General features: G+C 56.0%; 4 protein-coding genes and 1 non-coding gene across 5 annotated transcripts; 4 read left to right on the top strand and 1 right to left on the bottom strand.

The window, feature by feature from the left end:
• Positions 1-586: 586 nt before the first annotated feature.
• On the top strand, positions 587-5,797 carry MFIFM68171_06584 (uncharacterized protein; the record flags this gene model as incomplete). Its single annotated transcript, XM_071062004.1, has 14 exons — positions 587-811; positions 890-1,427; positions 1,484-1,710; positions 1,764-2,043; positions 2,108-2,341; positions 2,395-3,062; positions 3,118-3,280; positions 3,354-3,767; positions 3,834-3,957; positions 4,030-4,101; positions 4,152-4,267; positions 4,345-4,963; positions 5,029-5,493; positions 5,560-5,797. The coding sequence occupies 14 exons, from the start codon at positions 587-589 to the stop codon at positions 5,795-5,797; spliced, it is 4,383 nt and encodes a 1,460-aa protein (XP_070918105.1).
• Positions 5,798-7,494: 1,697 nt separating this feature from the next.
• MFIFM68171_06585 (uncharacterized protein) lies at positions 7,495-9,822 on the top strand (the record flags this gene model as incomplete). Its single annotated transcript, XM_071062005.1, has 2 exons — positions 7,495-8,097; positions 8,158-9,822. 2 exons carry the CDS (start codon positions 7,495-7,497, stop codon positions 9,820-9,822), a joined length of 2,268 nt encoding a protein of 755 aa, XP_070918106.1.
• A 654-nt stretch (positions 9,823-10,476) lies between these two features.
• On the top strand, positions 10,477-11,674 carry MFIFM68171_06586 (uncharacterized protein; the record flags this gene model as incomplete). Its single annotated transcript, XM_071062006.1, has 5 exons — positions 10,477-10,626; positions 10,741-10,777; positions 10,838-10,905; positions 10,964-11,340; positions 11,404-11,674. The coding sequence occupies 5 exons, from the start codon at positions 10,477-10,479 to the stop codon at positions 11,672-11,674; spliced, it is 903 nt and encodes a 300-aa protein (XP_070918107.1).
• Positions 11,675-12,914: 1,240 nt separating this feature from the next.
• MFIFM68171_06587 (uncharacterized protein) lies at positions 12,915-14,414 on the bottom strand (the record flags this gene model as incomplete). The annotated part of the gene is made up of 1 exon (XM_071062007.1): positions 12,915-14,414. The coding sequence occupies one exon, from the start codon at positions 14,412-14,414 to the stop codon at positions 12,915-12,917; it is 1,500 nt and encodes a 499-aa protein (XP_070918108.1).
• Positions 14,415-15,720: 1,306 nt separating this feature from the next.
• Positions 15,721-15,817, top strand: MFIFM68171_t80. Its single transcript has 2 exons — positions 15,721-15,757; positions 15,783-15,817. It is a non-coding gene; the product is annotated as a tRNA-Asp (tRNA).
• Positions 15,818-16,098: the final 281 nt, after the last annotated feature.

A 16,098-nucleotide genomic window follows, 5' to 3' on the forward strand; every position in this document is an offset into this window, starting at 1 on the left:
TTGAGAATGCATATATGAGGTCAAGTTGCCCTGCTGTGGCCGTGTGATCGTCCACAGCTAAGCCGACAGCGAGGCAAAGATCGTCAAGCAAAAAACGGGACGCATATTAGAATGCAACTATCTTGCAAGCAAGACTCGCCTGATGGCCCTAGCCAGGGCCCAGTCGCTAAGAAACAGGAATGGCTTCATTACCGCGGAACAAATGTCGCCTTTTTGACGCATTGCTACGCCGACAAGCCGGAAACGTGGAAGAGCTGAAGTCTAGATTGGCCTAGAAACAGGGAAGCTGAAAAACATGTTCACAGTCCTGGTTCCTGCTGTTATTTTTTTTTTACCGGAACCACAAAACGACGCGCAGCTCGCAAAAGCAGGGACCAAGGAACATGTTGGAACGAATGACGGGATGAAATTAATATGTACCTAGGTAGCCAGCTGTGTGGTCTGGGGAAAGTCGGTCCTCGTGTCTCTGAACTGTCCTGGTCGATCGGGATCCTGCTTCTCCAGTTTTGGCTCACCTTGCACGCCGTGGTTCCACGCCGATCGCGAACAGAGAGCAAACTGAGACTGACATCCGACGACGGCAGCCATGGCCCAGCCGTCTGGCTCCTCGTGTGTCCGTATCGACGACTCCTTCGGACCCCATGCGGGGAGTTGTCGTGGCGGCTTTGACTTCACGCTTCTCTTTGAAGAGACAATCCTCACGCTTCTGCCCCATGCACTCGTCCTTCTCGTCATCCCTCCGCGGCTCTGGTACTTGCAGAGGCGTGCGAAGAAGGTGGCCGCCGGGAATCACCTTGCGACTCTCAAAATTGTGAGTATTTTGATTTTATTGTTGCCCGCTGGTAGAAATAGCCCCTTTGCTGATTCGGCTATTTTCGTCTACCTATAGTCGGCCTGGCTAGCCCTTGCTGCGCTGCAGTTGGCTGCGTTAATTCTCTGGGCGAATCCTTCAGCCGCCCCGACGCGAACCTCTATAGCTGCCGCCGCTATCAAAACACTCACCACCCTCGGCCTGTGTCTGCTCTCATACAAGGAACATGGTCGCGTCGTCCGCCCTTCCTCTCTCTTGAACATCTTTTTGTTTTGCACCCTCCTCTTTGACATTGCTCACGTGAGGACGTTGTGGCTTCGTTCCTCGGACTATCTGAATTCCATCATTGCCTACATCTCTGCTGCTGCTGTCGCCGTCAAGGCGTCCGTCCTTGTGCTTGAGGCGCTGAACAAACGCCGCTTGTTGCGTCCCGAGTACCAGAGTTACCCGCCCGAGGCCGTCAAAGGCATCTTCGACCGTTTCTTCTTCTGGTGGTTGAATCCCCTCTTCTTCCTGGGCTTCAAGCGGGTGCTGGATGTCGACGACCTGTTCGTGCTGGACAAGCATCTCGGAGCCTCTTACTGCCAGCGACGCTTCCTAGCGGGTTGGTCACCAGGTGAGCTCTCCCCTGCCTTTCCGCCATACGTGCATGCAGCTGATCATCGGTCCTAGATGGCAAAAAATCACCCTTCTCCCTCTTGCTGTCATCATTCAAGATCTTGAAAGCGTCCCTGCTCCAGACAATCCCGCCCCGGGCTTGTCTCACGGCGCTCACCTTCTGCCAACCCTTCCTTATCAACCGGACGATCAGACTGACCCAAGAGCCTATTACCAATGAGACGACGCAAAATGGCTACGGCCTCATCGGCGCATACTTGTTGGTCTATGTCGGCATTGCGGTAAGTGAATACCGCCCTTGGCCTGCATCAACACCCGGCTAACCCCGACCTAGATCTCCATGGGCCAGTACCAGCACCGGACCTACCGCACCATCACGATGGTCCGCGCAGGTCTCATCTCCATCATCTATCGAAAGACGGGGACCCTCAAGCTTGGGGACGTGGACCCTGCCGCATCCATGACCCTCATGAGCGCCGACATGGAGCGCATCGTTCAGGGCTGGCAAACGATGCATGAGATTTGGTCGAACCTCATCGAGGTCGGTGTGGCCATCTTTCTGCTAGAGCAACAGCTGGGAGTGGCATGCGTCGTGCCGGTTGCAGTGTCTATCAGTAAGCCCGCGCACAGTTGATGCCCCCTGTCGCTAAATGATAGTATTGTCTGACAACAAAACAGTATCGCTATTGGGGTCCATGGTTGCCATGAACTTCATCATGTCCCGCCAGGCCATGTGGCTCGAGGCCATTGAACGGCGTATCTCGGCCACCTCGGCCATGCTGGCGTCCATGAAGGGCATCAAGATGTCCGGCCTCAAGGATACACTGCTGGCGAGCCTACAAGCGCTGCGAGTTGAAGAGCTGCACATCTCGAAACGCTTCCGGAGGCTGCTCATCTGGAACATGACTTTTGGTAAGCTGCGGCCCCCCTACTACCGGACGCCCTAGCTAATGCGGTAATTCTAGCATACGTGACCCAAGTGTTCGCGCCCGTCTTGACGTTCGCCGTCTTTTCGGTCCGCGCTCGAGACAGTGGGGACAGGACACTAGACACGGCGCGTGTCTTCACATCGCTCTCCTTGTTTGCTCTCCTAGCAGAGCCCCTTGCGTCTCTGGTCATGTCGCTGGCAACCTTCCTAGGCGCCGCCGGCAGCTTCACCCGCATCCAGCAGTTCCTTGGGTCGGCTGAGCGAGTCGACACACGCAAGCTGGACAAGTCGGGGCCAGACGCAATCACGGTCGACGGGGCCTCCTTTGGGTGGGACCCCGAAAAGCCGGCCCAGCTCAGTGGCATTACCTTGTCAATCCCCTGGAGGAAATTTACCATGATTGTCGGCCCCGTCGGCTGCGGCAAGTCGACGTTGCTGCAGGCTCTGCTGGGTGAGATCCCGACCCTGGAGGGCTCGGTGCGTCTCGGCTCCAACAGCATCGCCTTCTGCGCCCAGAACGCCTGGCACATCAACGGTACAATCCGGCAATCCATCTTGGGCGAGGCGCCCTTCGATGAGAAGTGGTATGACCGTGTTGTGCGCGCCTGCGCCCTCCGCCGTGATTTCCGGGAGCTTCCCATGGGAGACTCCTCGCGCATCGGGAGCGGCGGGATCGCGCTCAGCGGTGGGCAGAGCCAACGAATTGTATGGACCCGTCTTTTCATTCATCGTTGATTGATTCCAATGCTGACTCCTACAGGCTCTTGCCCGCGCTATCTATGCCCGTAGAGAGATCGTCATCCTAGACGATGCACTGAGCGGGCTGGACACCTCCACCGAGAACCACGTGTTTGAAAGTCTCCTCGGCGAAAATGGCATCTTTCGGGAGATGAATACAACCGTGGTGCTAGTATCTTCTTCAGGCAAGCCGTTCCACCCCCTAGCAATGCCCAACACACGCGGAAGCTAGCGCCCCATACTAATACCGTGCCACAGTTAAACGCGTCCCTTACTCTGATCACATCATTTGCCTTGGCCCTGACGGTAAGATGGCCGGCCAAGGCAGCTTTGCCGATCTGAACGACGCGGGGGGGTACATCACCTCGCTGTCCCTCTCTGAAGCCATCAAGACTCAGGCCACTCCTAACCTCAGCGATGAGGAATTTGATGAAAAGATTAGCCAGGAAAAAGACCACCATGACATGGCCGTGGTCTATCCTAAAGAACGCGGCTCTGAGGGCTCGGTTTCTTCGAGCGAGACCCTCGGTCTCCGCGATCCCGAGGCCGAGATGAGCCGGCAGACCGGCGATGTGCAGATCTACATGTACTACGTCAAGTCGGTCGGCTGGTGGGCCAGCATCGTCTTTGTCGCTGCCATCTGCGGCTTCGTGTTCTGCATCTCCTTCCCAAGTAAGTGTGACCCTTGATCCCAGTATGGTGTCAGGAGTCCCGGATTGCTGATCATGCCCGCGTTAGATGTCTGGGTACAGTGGTGGGCGGCCGCCAACGAAGTGGACCCTAACTCGCGGCTCGAGTATTGGTTGAGCGTCTATGCAACACTCGGATGCGCGGCCATTATGTGCCTGTTCGTTAGTTGCTGGTGAGTATCTACCTTTATAATAGCATTTACTGGTGCCTGCAACGCAATGGATGTTGATCTGGACACTTTTAGGCAAATGATCATTACCATGGTGCCGCGGACCGGAGAGCGATTCCACCTCGCCATACTCAAGACTGTGCTTAGGTATGTTGGCAGCATCACAGGTCTGCAGACTGATTCTGACTTGGGAATAGCGCACCAATGTCGTTCTTCGTCAACACGGACTCGGGCGTCACCATGAACCGTTTCAGTCAGGACCTTCAACTCATAGACATGGAGTTGCCCATCGCCGCCCTTAACACTTTTACAAGTAAGTGACATCGCGCTACCTCTCCAGAAACTCGAAACCTCGTATATCGCACCATCGGATCTGACAGTCTCTCTCAGCATTAATCCTCTGTATCGCGCAGATGGCCCTCATCGGCGTGGGGTCTGTCTACGCAGCTATCTCTTTCCCTATCGTTATCGTAATCCTGTACCTGGTTCAAAAGGTCTACCTCCGCACCTCGCGGCAGCTGCGTCTCATGGACCTCGAGACAAAGGCGCCCCTCTACTCCCTATTCGAGGAATCCCTCAGCGGGTTGGCTTCAATCCGTGCGTTTCAATGGCAAGACACGCTGCGGGATAAGAACCACACCCTTCTGGACCGCTCTCAGCGGCCCTTCTACCTCTTGTTTGCCGTTCAGCGTTGGCTCACGCTCGTCTTGGACCTGCTCGTGGCCGCTGTGGCGGTGATCCTCGTGGTTCTGTCTGTTGAGCTCCGCGGCACCGTAAACGCCGGTGGCGTCGGACTTGCACTGCTCGGAGTGATCCAATTCAGCCAAAACGTCAAACTTTTGGTTACGTTTTGGACCATGCTCGAGACACACATTGGTTCGGTTGCGCGCATCAGGAGTTTCACGGAGACGACCATGCCGGAGGACCAGCCTGGAGAGGATCATATGCCTCCTCCGGACTGGCCGTCGGCTGGCGCGATCGAGCTGGAAAACCTGTGTGCCTCCTACGGGTAAGCTTTCCACACGCTACTAGACCGGATTGGGGCTGTTGACTAACCACAATGACTCGCGCCAGGGAGCGGACTAGCGACAACCTTGTGCTGAAAGACGTGTCTCTTTCTATCAAGGCCGGCGAGAAGATTGGAATCTGCGGGCGAACAGGCAGTGGCAAGACCTCTCTGATCATGAGCCTCTTCCGGCTCCTAGATCTGCAAGGTGGATCAATCCTTGTCGACGGCCTGGATATTTCCACACTCCCGCGTCAAGAAGTCCGCCGCCGCATTGTCGGCGTGCCACAACAGACCTTCCTCCTCAAGGGCTCCGTGCGTCTCAACGCGGACCCGACCGGGGAGTCATCGGACGAGGCGATCATAGATGCCCTGGAATGCGTGCAACTCATCGACCTCGTCGAGAAGAACGGCGGCCTGGACGCCGACATTGAGGCGCTGAACCTGTCGAGCGGGCAGAAGCAGCTCTTCTCGCTCGCCCGCGCCATGCTACGCCCCAGCACCATCCTCGTCCTGGATGAGGCCACGAGCAGGTAAGTCTCGTTTTCACATCCCCATCATTTTGGTAACCCAGCTCACGCTCTTTCTTCCTTTCACAGTATCGACGTGAAGACTGAAGAGACGATACAACGTCTGATCCGCAAACGGTTTGCAAACCACACCATCATTGCGGTTGCGCACAGGCTTGATACCATCATGGATTTTGACAAGGTGGCTGTCCTGGATGCGGGAAGGCTCGTCGAGTTCGACAGCCCATACGCCCTCCTAGACGTGCCCGGGTCTGCCTTCTCCAGGTTGTACAACGCAACACAGGACAATGAGTCGGAGGAGCTTTAAATTAGTGACTGTAAATACTTGGTTTGAGGCCATCGATGGCTCGGTTTTGCTTTGGAGTTTATACTTAGCTGTAGATGAATAAAACCGCCGACAAATTTAGGTATTAGCAAAGCGGAGTGGCCGTAGGTGCGACGACATCGCTCAGGTATTGTCCCGATGCGCATGTTGGTCATATCAAAGTTCTAAGTCCTCTAGCCCCGACGGAAGATTACACCACCATGTGTTTGATCCTTCACAGTATACTCGGATCCGGCAATCACAGCCCACATCATGATTTACCGAGTTAGATGCCAAGATAGTATCGCCGGGCGTGTCCGTATTCCGACGCCAAACTGCGAGCGATTGAGTCAATGAGGGCACAAGGAATCAGTGGCAAGATTGGACTAACGACGACTGAGAACGTCAAAACTAGTATTCGCCTGAATCTACTAGTAGCTTCATCGTTCCAGTAAGAAATCCTTTCTGTATTTATGCAGCAGATCTTAATCCCGATTGATGCTCTGGTATGGTTCACCAAAACTTACTAGGTGTATGGGAATCCCCCTCACTCTCCCCTCCTCCCCCCTCCCTTGTCCCTCTCCCGGACTTTGTGTCTCGATTAGGATATTGCCCGCTTAGCGCGCTCTGATCTGCGATTGGCTTCGCCCCAGTCTCTTTCTGGGTATTGCCAAGCATTTTGTCCCGGAATGGTTTACCCACACTACCCAAGCATACCTCAGCCGACCCGGCGCCCGGGCTGTGTCCACGCAACCCGGAGAGGATTCCAAGGCACTCCCGGCCAATGGGTCGTCTTTTAATTGGTGAGTTCCCAAAGAAGGCTGCCACACCTCTGTGCTAATTGGATGGTTCCCGGTCTGAGGCTGGCTGAGGAGCAGAATCTCGGTACGCCGACGTTCCACGGCATTGAAGATGCCCTTAACCTTTCATCTTCACAGATGTGGGTCATAGTTTCTAGGCATTATGTGGACCCGGCACAATGGTATATGGGTCCGCGATGCTATATCTAAAATTGAGATAATTATAAATACAAGAGTATTTGCAAGCGTGATGTGTAGCTAAGTCTTCGACCACCACCGGCCTCAAAGTTGGTCTCACAGAACGTATTACTGTGTTATGTGGTCGTTGACCTGCATTGCCTGCGAGAATGGCCCAAAGGAATCTCGGTAATTATAACTTTGCCCACTAATCCTCCTTGCTTACATCAAGGTGGACCGTTGGGTGATCTCTGGCAGCCCGTGCATATGCGTGTCAACTTTGCTAGCTTACCTGCATGACAGATGCGCTGCTAGGTTATCGATCAGTTAGCTGTCCCGCTGTGTATTCGACCGCCTCAACCTCCTAGGGTGTGGTGTCACAACCCTCCATTACATCTCCTACTGGGATGGGAGGCTGCATGACTTTTGAGATTGGCGCCGCGAGGCTGCACTGATAGGCACGCAACAGGTCAGGCCGGTCCCGAGTCTCAGCCTGCAAGCCACTCCTAGACATGGCCCAACCAGATCCCGCGCCCGTGGTCCCCCCTTTCAAAGAAGGAGGGCGGCACTAAAGAATGTTGGACAGGTGACACCGGGACCCCCTACGCTTAAAAGTTGAGCAGCCTCCCGATGAACATGCGGAGATCTAGCAGCCCAGTAATTTGTCCGAGCTGCTCTCACTTCGTTCAATCATAGATCCTTCGTCCGACCTCATCGAAAGACATGGCGATCCACGACCATACATCCGGCTCTATATGCTGGGATCATACTGCCGACCAGCGTATCCGACTCATCGCCGATGGACTTGCCGGCAATGACGAGATACGCAAAAAGCTCCCGGGCCTGCGTACCTTGCTGAAGGATTACGTCGATCCTGATGTTCCTGTCGAGCCGGCCGATTTCCACCGGCGTCTGCTTCATGTGTTTAGACAGTCTGACTCTGATTTCGCCTACCAAGAGTGCCTCAAGAAACTCACCGAGGACGAGAGGGAGCGCATCGAAAAGTTTGTCGCCGAGGATCAACCTTTGGATGATGTCGCGCGCGACTTTGACATGTGCGTGAGCATAGGCGTTCGCGAACACCTAGAGCACCTCGTTGGCGTGGACTGCGCCTGGATCTCTTCCGCCGGCGTCCAGACATTGGCGGCAGCATCTCCGGCAGGAGCCAAGGTGGCTGGTCTCGAAGGCCATACACCAGTCGAGGTCGGAGGTCTAAGTGGCAGGGGTCGCTTCGACTGGCTGAAAGACAAAGACAATATCTTCGTCGCGTTCCTGCACAAGTTGAAGGACTTGTTCCTAGGCCGTGGGAATGAGCACAACGTCGTTGTGAGTAATTAGGCTATGGAAGAAGAAAACAAGGGAAAGCATTAGTACTGACAGCCGCAGGTCTACAAGGACGCCAAATTCCAAAACTGGGGACTGGGTATCGAGTACGTCCCACAGTATACCTGCATCCCCAACTCGGTTGCCGGGGTGCAGCGTATCGTCAAATACGCAAAGGACCACGACATGGGTGTCCGTTGTGCTGGTTTTCGCCACTCTTGGGCTCCCATCTTCGGCCGGCAGGGGCAGATCACCATCTCGATGCTGAGCCTGGCGGAAGCGACCAAGATTCCCAACTTCACCGCGCTGTCCAAGATTCTCCCGGGCTGGCTGCTCCACAAAACCGAGCTGCAGACCATTGAAGTTGTGTCGGGCACTCCTCGCGTCAAGGGCAACGCCTTGGTGCGCGTCGGCGCCAGCACCACAAACGAGCAGATGCGGCGTTGGTGTGTCGAGAACAACAAGTACACATATCCGCTAAACGTGATCATGGTGGAGATGACGGTGGGCGGTACGAACGCGCCCATCTGCCACGGGGCCGGCCGCCGTCATGGAACTCTCAGCGACATCGTCCGCAAAGTCGAGTATGTCGACTGCCACGGCAAGTTGCAGGTCGTCAGCAACCCGGACCACCTTCGCGCCGCAGCCGGCTGCTTCGGGCTGATGGGCGTCGTCACGCACCTGACGTTAGAATTCCAGCCCATGACGTACGCGCTGATGAAGCCCGAAAAATTGCCCGTGTTGCGTGCGATCCCGCCACCGGCCGACCTGAAGGAGGAGGACATCCCCCCGGTGCTGCGCATTCCCGGACTGACAAAGGCTCAGCGGGAAGAGGACTTGCGTCGCTTCAAGGAAGCGGCCACAAACGATTACTACACCGAGTGGTTCTGGTTCCCATACGCGGACCAGTGCTGGGTCAACTGCTGGAATGACACGCCAGACGGGTCCGGGGTCGAAGACTATCCCAGCAACCTGCAGACCTTCCTCATGTTCCTCTCGCAGTTCACCGTCAACGTGCTGCAAAACGCGCCCATCCTGGATGAGCTGATCAGTTCTCTGCATCTGGACGAAGCGGCGGTTACGCTCATCTCGGAAGCGGCCATGTTTGCCCTGCCGGCATGGGACAAGCCGGTCAAGACGTACCTGACGGATGCGCTCCATTTCCAACGCGGGATCCAGAATGTGCGCGTCCTGGACGTTGAGGTCGAGATTCCCCTGCAGCCCACGGCCGAGGATCCGGCCATGCCCGATTACGAAGTGGTGCAGCGGGCCTGGTGGGACGCCATCCTGACATGCTACCGGCACCGCAAGACGGCACCGCAGCGCATGCCGCTGGAGATGCGCATCATGGGCGGCAGCGACATCGTCATGGCCCCGCAGCGCGGTAACACGCTCGGGACTTGCGCTATCGAGGTCTTGACGCTGACGGCGGCGGAGGACCTGTGGATCCCGTACGTCGAGGATGTGCTGTCGAAGTGGATGTCGTACACGGACGCGGACGGGAAGAAGCTGAGGACGCGGCCGCACTTGGCGAAGCAGTGGAGCGGCATCGAAGTTGACGGCAAACCGTGGGTCGACAAGATGAAGAACGAGGACTACGTCGAGGAGCGGCGCGAGTTCAAGACGCTGCTAGCCGAGGTTGGCAAGAAGCACGGGTGGACATTACAGGACCTGAAGAAGCGCTTCTCGAACGATTTCTTCGATGACTTCTTCTTCGATGATATCTAAGTAGACAGCGACGCCATTGTAATAGTAATTACTGCTGGCCAATTCACGCCCGCTGGTGGCTTTTGCGACACCAACCAGCTGCAGAGGGAGCGGTCTTGACCGATGATCGGCAGCCCTTGGAAGGGGAAGAGGGAAAAGCGCGGCGGTGGCTGAAACTGGGCTTGCATTAAAGTAGGCCGATCAGAAGCGCTGTGCGGCCCGAGGCCAGAAAGTGTGAACCACACTGCCGGGTCAGGCGACCAACAAACACATAATATATTAGGAAGCTCCGTCCTGTAGAGTTCATCACCCACCCTCCGGGGGCCTTCTGAATTTCAACTAGTATCATGCCATAGCTTCGTGGCAGCGGCTGGCTCGTCAGCACTAATCAGTGTCTCATGGCACGCGTCGGCCCTTCTAAAATACCTAAGGTACGCATTGACGGCAAATGTGGCTCCTTGGCTCCTCTGCGATTGGGTGGCTTGCCAGAACCGCCTGGTGGATGCTGCCAGTTAGGTTTGTCGTCCTTTGCCGCTCAGGGGCTCGTCGCCTGGAAAAACCAACCGCTGTCCGTTGCCGCCATGATCGTCTTTCTCCGTCTCAACGCACGAAATCGCACGGCAACCCGGCGGTCCAAATGTGATGCGAAATGGCTGACAGTTGTTGTGGCCCATGATGGAGTGGACGGATCGTGGCACGCAGCTCTTTGCGTGCGCCGTTTCGATGACCATCATCTCGACCATCTTCGTTACACTCCGCTTTATCTCGCGTGGTTGCGTTCTCCACGTGCTGGGCCCGACGGATTGGTTCATGGCGGTAACGTTGGTAAGTCGCGGCACTCAACCCGCTCGCCTACCTTGCATAACAAATTGCCCCGTTATCTTGATGCCACAGTACTATTAGCACCCGAAGTACGGATCACACTTCTGACGTTGCCAGCTCCTCTCCATTACCAATGCAATCTGCATCGGCTTCCGTATGTCTTCTCGCATTCCAGGTCCATTGCGGGATCCATGTTGACAATGGCTCTCCTCAGAGGTTGCCAACGGCCTCGGCCACCCTATAGCCTTGCTCTCTCTTGACGAGCAGAAGACTTTTCTCAAAGTGGGTTCCCGCTTGACTGCAGCTCCTCCCTCGAAGCCGATCATTAATCCGCCGCCAGCTCCTGTTTGCCGGCCTCTTGATTGCCAACACCAGTCTGGTCTTGACCAAGATATCTATCCTTTCGCTGCTTGTCGACATTTTTGTCATGAGCACGATGCGCAAGGCCGCCTTTGCCGTCATCATTGCCGTGACGGTCTACGGCCTCTGGCTGACCTTCTCTAACATATTCTTCTGCATTCCCGTGCATTCGTTTTGGGATCCTACCATACCCAATCGCAGATGCATCAACGGCCCCGTGAAATGGTACACAGACGCCGGGCTGAACCTCGCCCTCGACTTGGTCATCTTCTTCCTGCCGCTGCCCATCGTCAAGTCCCTGACGCTGCCACTGAGGCAGAAACTCTGGCTCTACTTTGTTCTCGCCTTGGGATTCTTGTACGCCCCTCCCAGTCCAAGCAAAACCCAAACCGAGCCGCCTAACCAGACTCGAATGATTAGCGTCTGCATCATGTCGGCGCTCCGAGTTTACTTTCTCTGGGTTACCATCACCAGACGCTCGCCGTGGGCGGCCATCGAGATCGCCACCTGGTCCACCATCGACATAAACGTGTCTATCGCAATCGCCTGCATAATCACCCTCAAACCACTCGTGGCAAAGCTCTGCCCTCGCCTTTTGACAAGCGACGAGACGCTTAATGTTTACGACCTCCCTCGCCCGCCCACCATTTCATCGGCGCCATGTCGGCTTCGCGGTTTTGCGACCGACTAAATTGGTTTCTTTCTACGTTTTAAAATCCATGGTTTTATTTTTCCCAGTTGGTCATCTGCATTCTCTGGTTTGGTATTACCGGTTCTAGATAGACATATAGGAAGCGGTGAATGGTACAAATACTCCACCACCTTGCCAACCCTGTTGCGCGCTCTTCACACAGTCCGCATACCTCGTACTCACCATGAACTCCCTATCAACTCTTTTTCCTCACCCTCTCTCTCTCTGTCTCTCCCGTCATAACAAATGCCCCAAACTTGCTCTCTCTTCTTCATTTCCCCCGCCTCCAGCCACCCTCCCCTTCAAAATCGGCACCGTCCACTAGCTCATTCAGAACCACACCTCTCCCGTAACTGTCGCCCTGCCCCCATTCTATAGCCCTAATTCGACAGCCCCCATTCTTCCGGCATTTCACCAGACTGTTCCCAACCCGCGCTTCATCTAATGGCCCCACCTCAAGCAGAAAATCCCCCCTCCCCCAAGCCAAAACCGCCGCGGCGCTCACAATCGTCGTGGGTCTCCTCGCCAACACATCCGTCTCGTACAATCAAATGGCTCTTTGAGATACAGTATTGGCTAGTTGGAAATGATAACAGCAAATGAACGGTAGTGGTTAGTGGCAAGCTGTCACCATGACTCTACCTAGAAGAGGGATAGTAGAGCCGCTGCTGAAGCAATTGCCGTATAGGCGGCCATATACAGCATCATACCGGTGTTTGTTGACATTGTTGGACCGGGTGTAACCTGGCAATGCAACAAGCTTCTTCATAGGCTGCATCGTGAGGCCCCTTTAGTAGATTCCGAGCACCAACTGCATCGAGTGGCCGATTTCAAGTGGCCATCGATGGCGTGACACCTGGGGTTTCGGTCCCGTTTCCAACCACGCCAACCTCGCCCGATATTTCATGGAACTGTATCCCGGAAACCCGCCCAAAAGGTATGATACAGATGTCGTCACTCCTGCAGTGCCATCTAGGCCCGCGGAGCTTTAGTGCTTTCATGCCACAATCCGCGGACGCGGCAATGACGGGCCGTGATCCGAGTATCTTCATCTACTCTTACTGTTCGCGCACATAGTCTAAGCAAAAGAAGTTTGCCGACGCACTGATAACAGCATGAAGGATACGTCGCGCGGTGGAACGGCGGAACTAAGTGCTTCAATCCAAGACAACTTCTTAAGAACGAAAATTTGGGATCTGGATTGGTCCTATCACAGAAGGGAAAGAAGTCCGAGATCGACTCACGGCTTCCACCCCCCAGTCCTCGTCCTAAACATGCCCGCCGGGTCGACGCTCTCGGCCACTTCCCTTGCCAGCTCCCTCATCTCGGGCTTCAGCCTCCCAAAGTAATCCTGCCTGTAAAACCCGTAATTCATGAACACGGGCAAGAAGGTCTCGGGCAGCCTCCCCTCCTCCTGCCACCCCACCACCCTTTCCCTGATGCCTCCATACGTCTCCACCATCTTCCCCTCCATCATGTCATAATCGCTCTTCGTCAGGAACGCATAATTCATCTCAATGATCATCTTATCCACATCCGCATCCGCGTCGATCAGGTCCACGCCCCTCTGCCTCGCCGCCTGGGCGATCCGCTTCGGGAAGGGCTGGTAGGCGATGGAGGCGACGATGCCGGGGACGAGCAGCGTGCTGCCGCTGACGTTGCGCCAGTGGGCGTGGATGCCGTCGAGGAGCATCTCGTCCGAGTCGGCGGCGGCGGGCAGCGGGATGGTCTCGGTGCCGATCTGCACGACGAACCCGGACAGCACGACCCAGTTGCTGAAGACCATCAGGTCGGCGTAGGTGCGCACGCGCGCCGTGTTGGCGAGCGGACCGATCGAGGTGAAGTTGTCAAAGGTGCCGGCGGGCACGTCGGCGCCGTCGTAGAAGAGGAAGAGGATCCACGAGTCGAGCAGGTTGACGTTGGTCCGCTCCGCCGTCACGATGACGGCCGCCTTGTCGTCCGTGTTGTACTCGGTGAAGTCGCGGACGGCCTGCAGGATCTTGCGGTCCGTCTCCGGCGTGCGCAGGAACACCAGGTTGCCCCCGTACACGTCGCCCTGCGGGTGCGCCTGGCATTTGTAGTTGGTGACGACGCCGAAGTTGTTGCCGCCGCCTTTGAGGGCGACGAACAAATCTGGGTTGGACGTGGCGCTCGCGGTGACGATGGTGCCGTTGGCGAGGACCACCTCGTATTCGATGACCGAAGACGCGGACCACCCGTACTGGGCCGACATGTACGACAGCCCGCCGCCGAGGACGAGACCGCCTACGCCCGTGTTGCCGATACGGCCCCCGACAAAGGTCCAGCCGGTGCCCTGGAGTTTCGTCGCGAGACCATCCAGGCGATTGCCCGGCCCGACGTCGACAATGCCGGTTGCGGGGTTGAGGATGACATGGTCGAGGTTCTGAGTCGAGATGAGCGGCCCGCCGTCGACGCTGGCGAAGTAGTTGTTGGGGCTGTGCCCGCCTGATTTGATGGCGAACTGCTCATTGTTGGTGCTGAGCACGCGGAGGACCGCGGCCACTTCGGCAGCTGTGTTAGGGAAGATGATGCATGACGGCTTGAGGGCGCTGCAGGTAGACGACCAGTACTCCAGTTGCTCGTCGATGTAGGACGGCGAGATGGGGCTGGAAACCTGGATGTCGGTGTTCTCGCTGATCTCAGAGCACGTATCCGCGTACACAGGGGCTATGGCAGAGAGGACGAGGGACAAGAGGGAGGTTGCCCGAAGGGACCGCATGTTTTCAGGTGAGTTGGCGACTCAATACCGTACTGGCTGGTGTCTCACCGTGGCTCGGTCGACATCGCAGATGCTTTTGACCGGCAGCTGTCCGCTTTATGCCGTTTCGTTCCAGTGGGCTATTCGTATTCGACGTCTCGACAAAATCAACAAATGACGTGCCATGTCCGCCGGAGTTAGCCCCGGTCTGCATATTGGAAAAGAGCAGCCCTGATAGGGCGGCCAAGAGTGAGATTGCATGTCAGTGTCACAACCGTCACGCTCAGCTGAAGGGAATTGCGACTCAAAAGTTTGGAGTTGGAGAGTCCCACCGTGGTACGTGGTTCTGGGTTCCTGGTAGCGAGGGGTTGGCAGCGAGCGTCGTTGGCTAAATGTACGGCGCGCAGCGGTGCAAGCATGCAAGGCAACCAGACCAGGTACCTTTGCTTCGGCGGCGGCATGCATGGCTGTTGGCAGGACCCGGTTTGTCGTGCAGCAGTCTTGGTTTAGCCCGCCAGCTCCCATCCCTCGCGGATAAGAGAAGGCGGCTTTCGGAATCTTGCTGTGACCCGTCCAGCCAGCTATGGTGATCCTAAAGTGCCATGCAGTCAATAGTAGCATCCAGCGCCCAGAAGTTGCGGCATGGGTTGCGACAGCCCGAATGCGGTACCCCGAAGGGGAGGGAATGCAACCTACATCAACCGTGACTGTCTCGATCCGGTCTTGATCGGCGCTGATGGTCGCTGTCGGTTCCAAACAGGATACCAGCTCGGCCGAGAAAGATACATGCACCAGGCCTTTGCCAGTGGCTGTTTGGCACTTATTAAAATTTTCCGGCGTTACACAGCCCGTCCTGCAGGCCACTGCATCCCTTCCGTGTCTCCGGCCGTTGAGATCTTGAGCGCCTCTCGCTGCGCAACCAGGTCTGCAATCCATCACCTGCAGCGGCATTCTTTCCGTCTGGGGTACCGCGGGCCAAAGTTATCGTGGCAATCTTTGGCCTATTAGATTGTACGTCAGACCACGCGCGGCGGTGCGGTCGGTTTCGGGAAAGTTGATGCTGAGAACAGGGTTCGCGATTCTTGGCAGGCGGTGAAACCTGGCAGCCGGAGGGAAGTTTCTTGCAATCTTGAAATAATGGGGAAGTGAATCTTTGATGCAACATTGTGTGATGTGGATGCTGCACTTCCGGGAATGCTTTCGCCCGGTAAAGATGAGGGCGAAGCAATGCGTTGGTGCACGCGAGAGACCATTTTTTCTTCCCTTGATGAGTCGCTTACTCTAAGGGTAACCCCTGCAAGCTACGGTGGGTGCCAACATCCACAAGTCTTCCGTAGTATAGTGGTCAGTATGTGAGCTTGTCATCGGTTTCCCCATGGATCCAGACATCGCTCGAGACCCGGGTTCAATTCCCGGCGGGAGAGATCAAACACATGCTTATTTTTGCTTTTGATCTCTGTGCCTCAGCAATGAACTGGGGCAAATGTTATTTTTGCACAAGGGAAGGGGAAGATGCCAGACAACCGACGCGGCGGTTGGGACCAGGATAATATTTGGCTAATTAAGTTGTAGGGGATACCAAGTGATCGCCTGCGACCTACTAAATATGCTATTACACTGCCACATGCTTCGTACGGACCAAAGGGGTTCAAGGGGACAGTTTCGGTTATTAGGTCTTACTACGCCTCAAGCAAGCCACATGATA

The sequence above is a fragment of the Madurella fahalii genome (genome assembly GCF_045866475.1).
Source record: "Madurella fahalii IFM 68171 DNA, scaffold_3, whole genome shotgun sequence".
Classification (NCBI taxonomy): Eukaryota; Fungi; Ascomycota; class Sordariomycetes; order Sordariales; genus Madurella; species Madurella fahalii.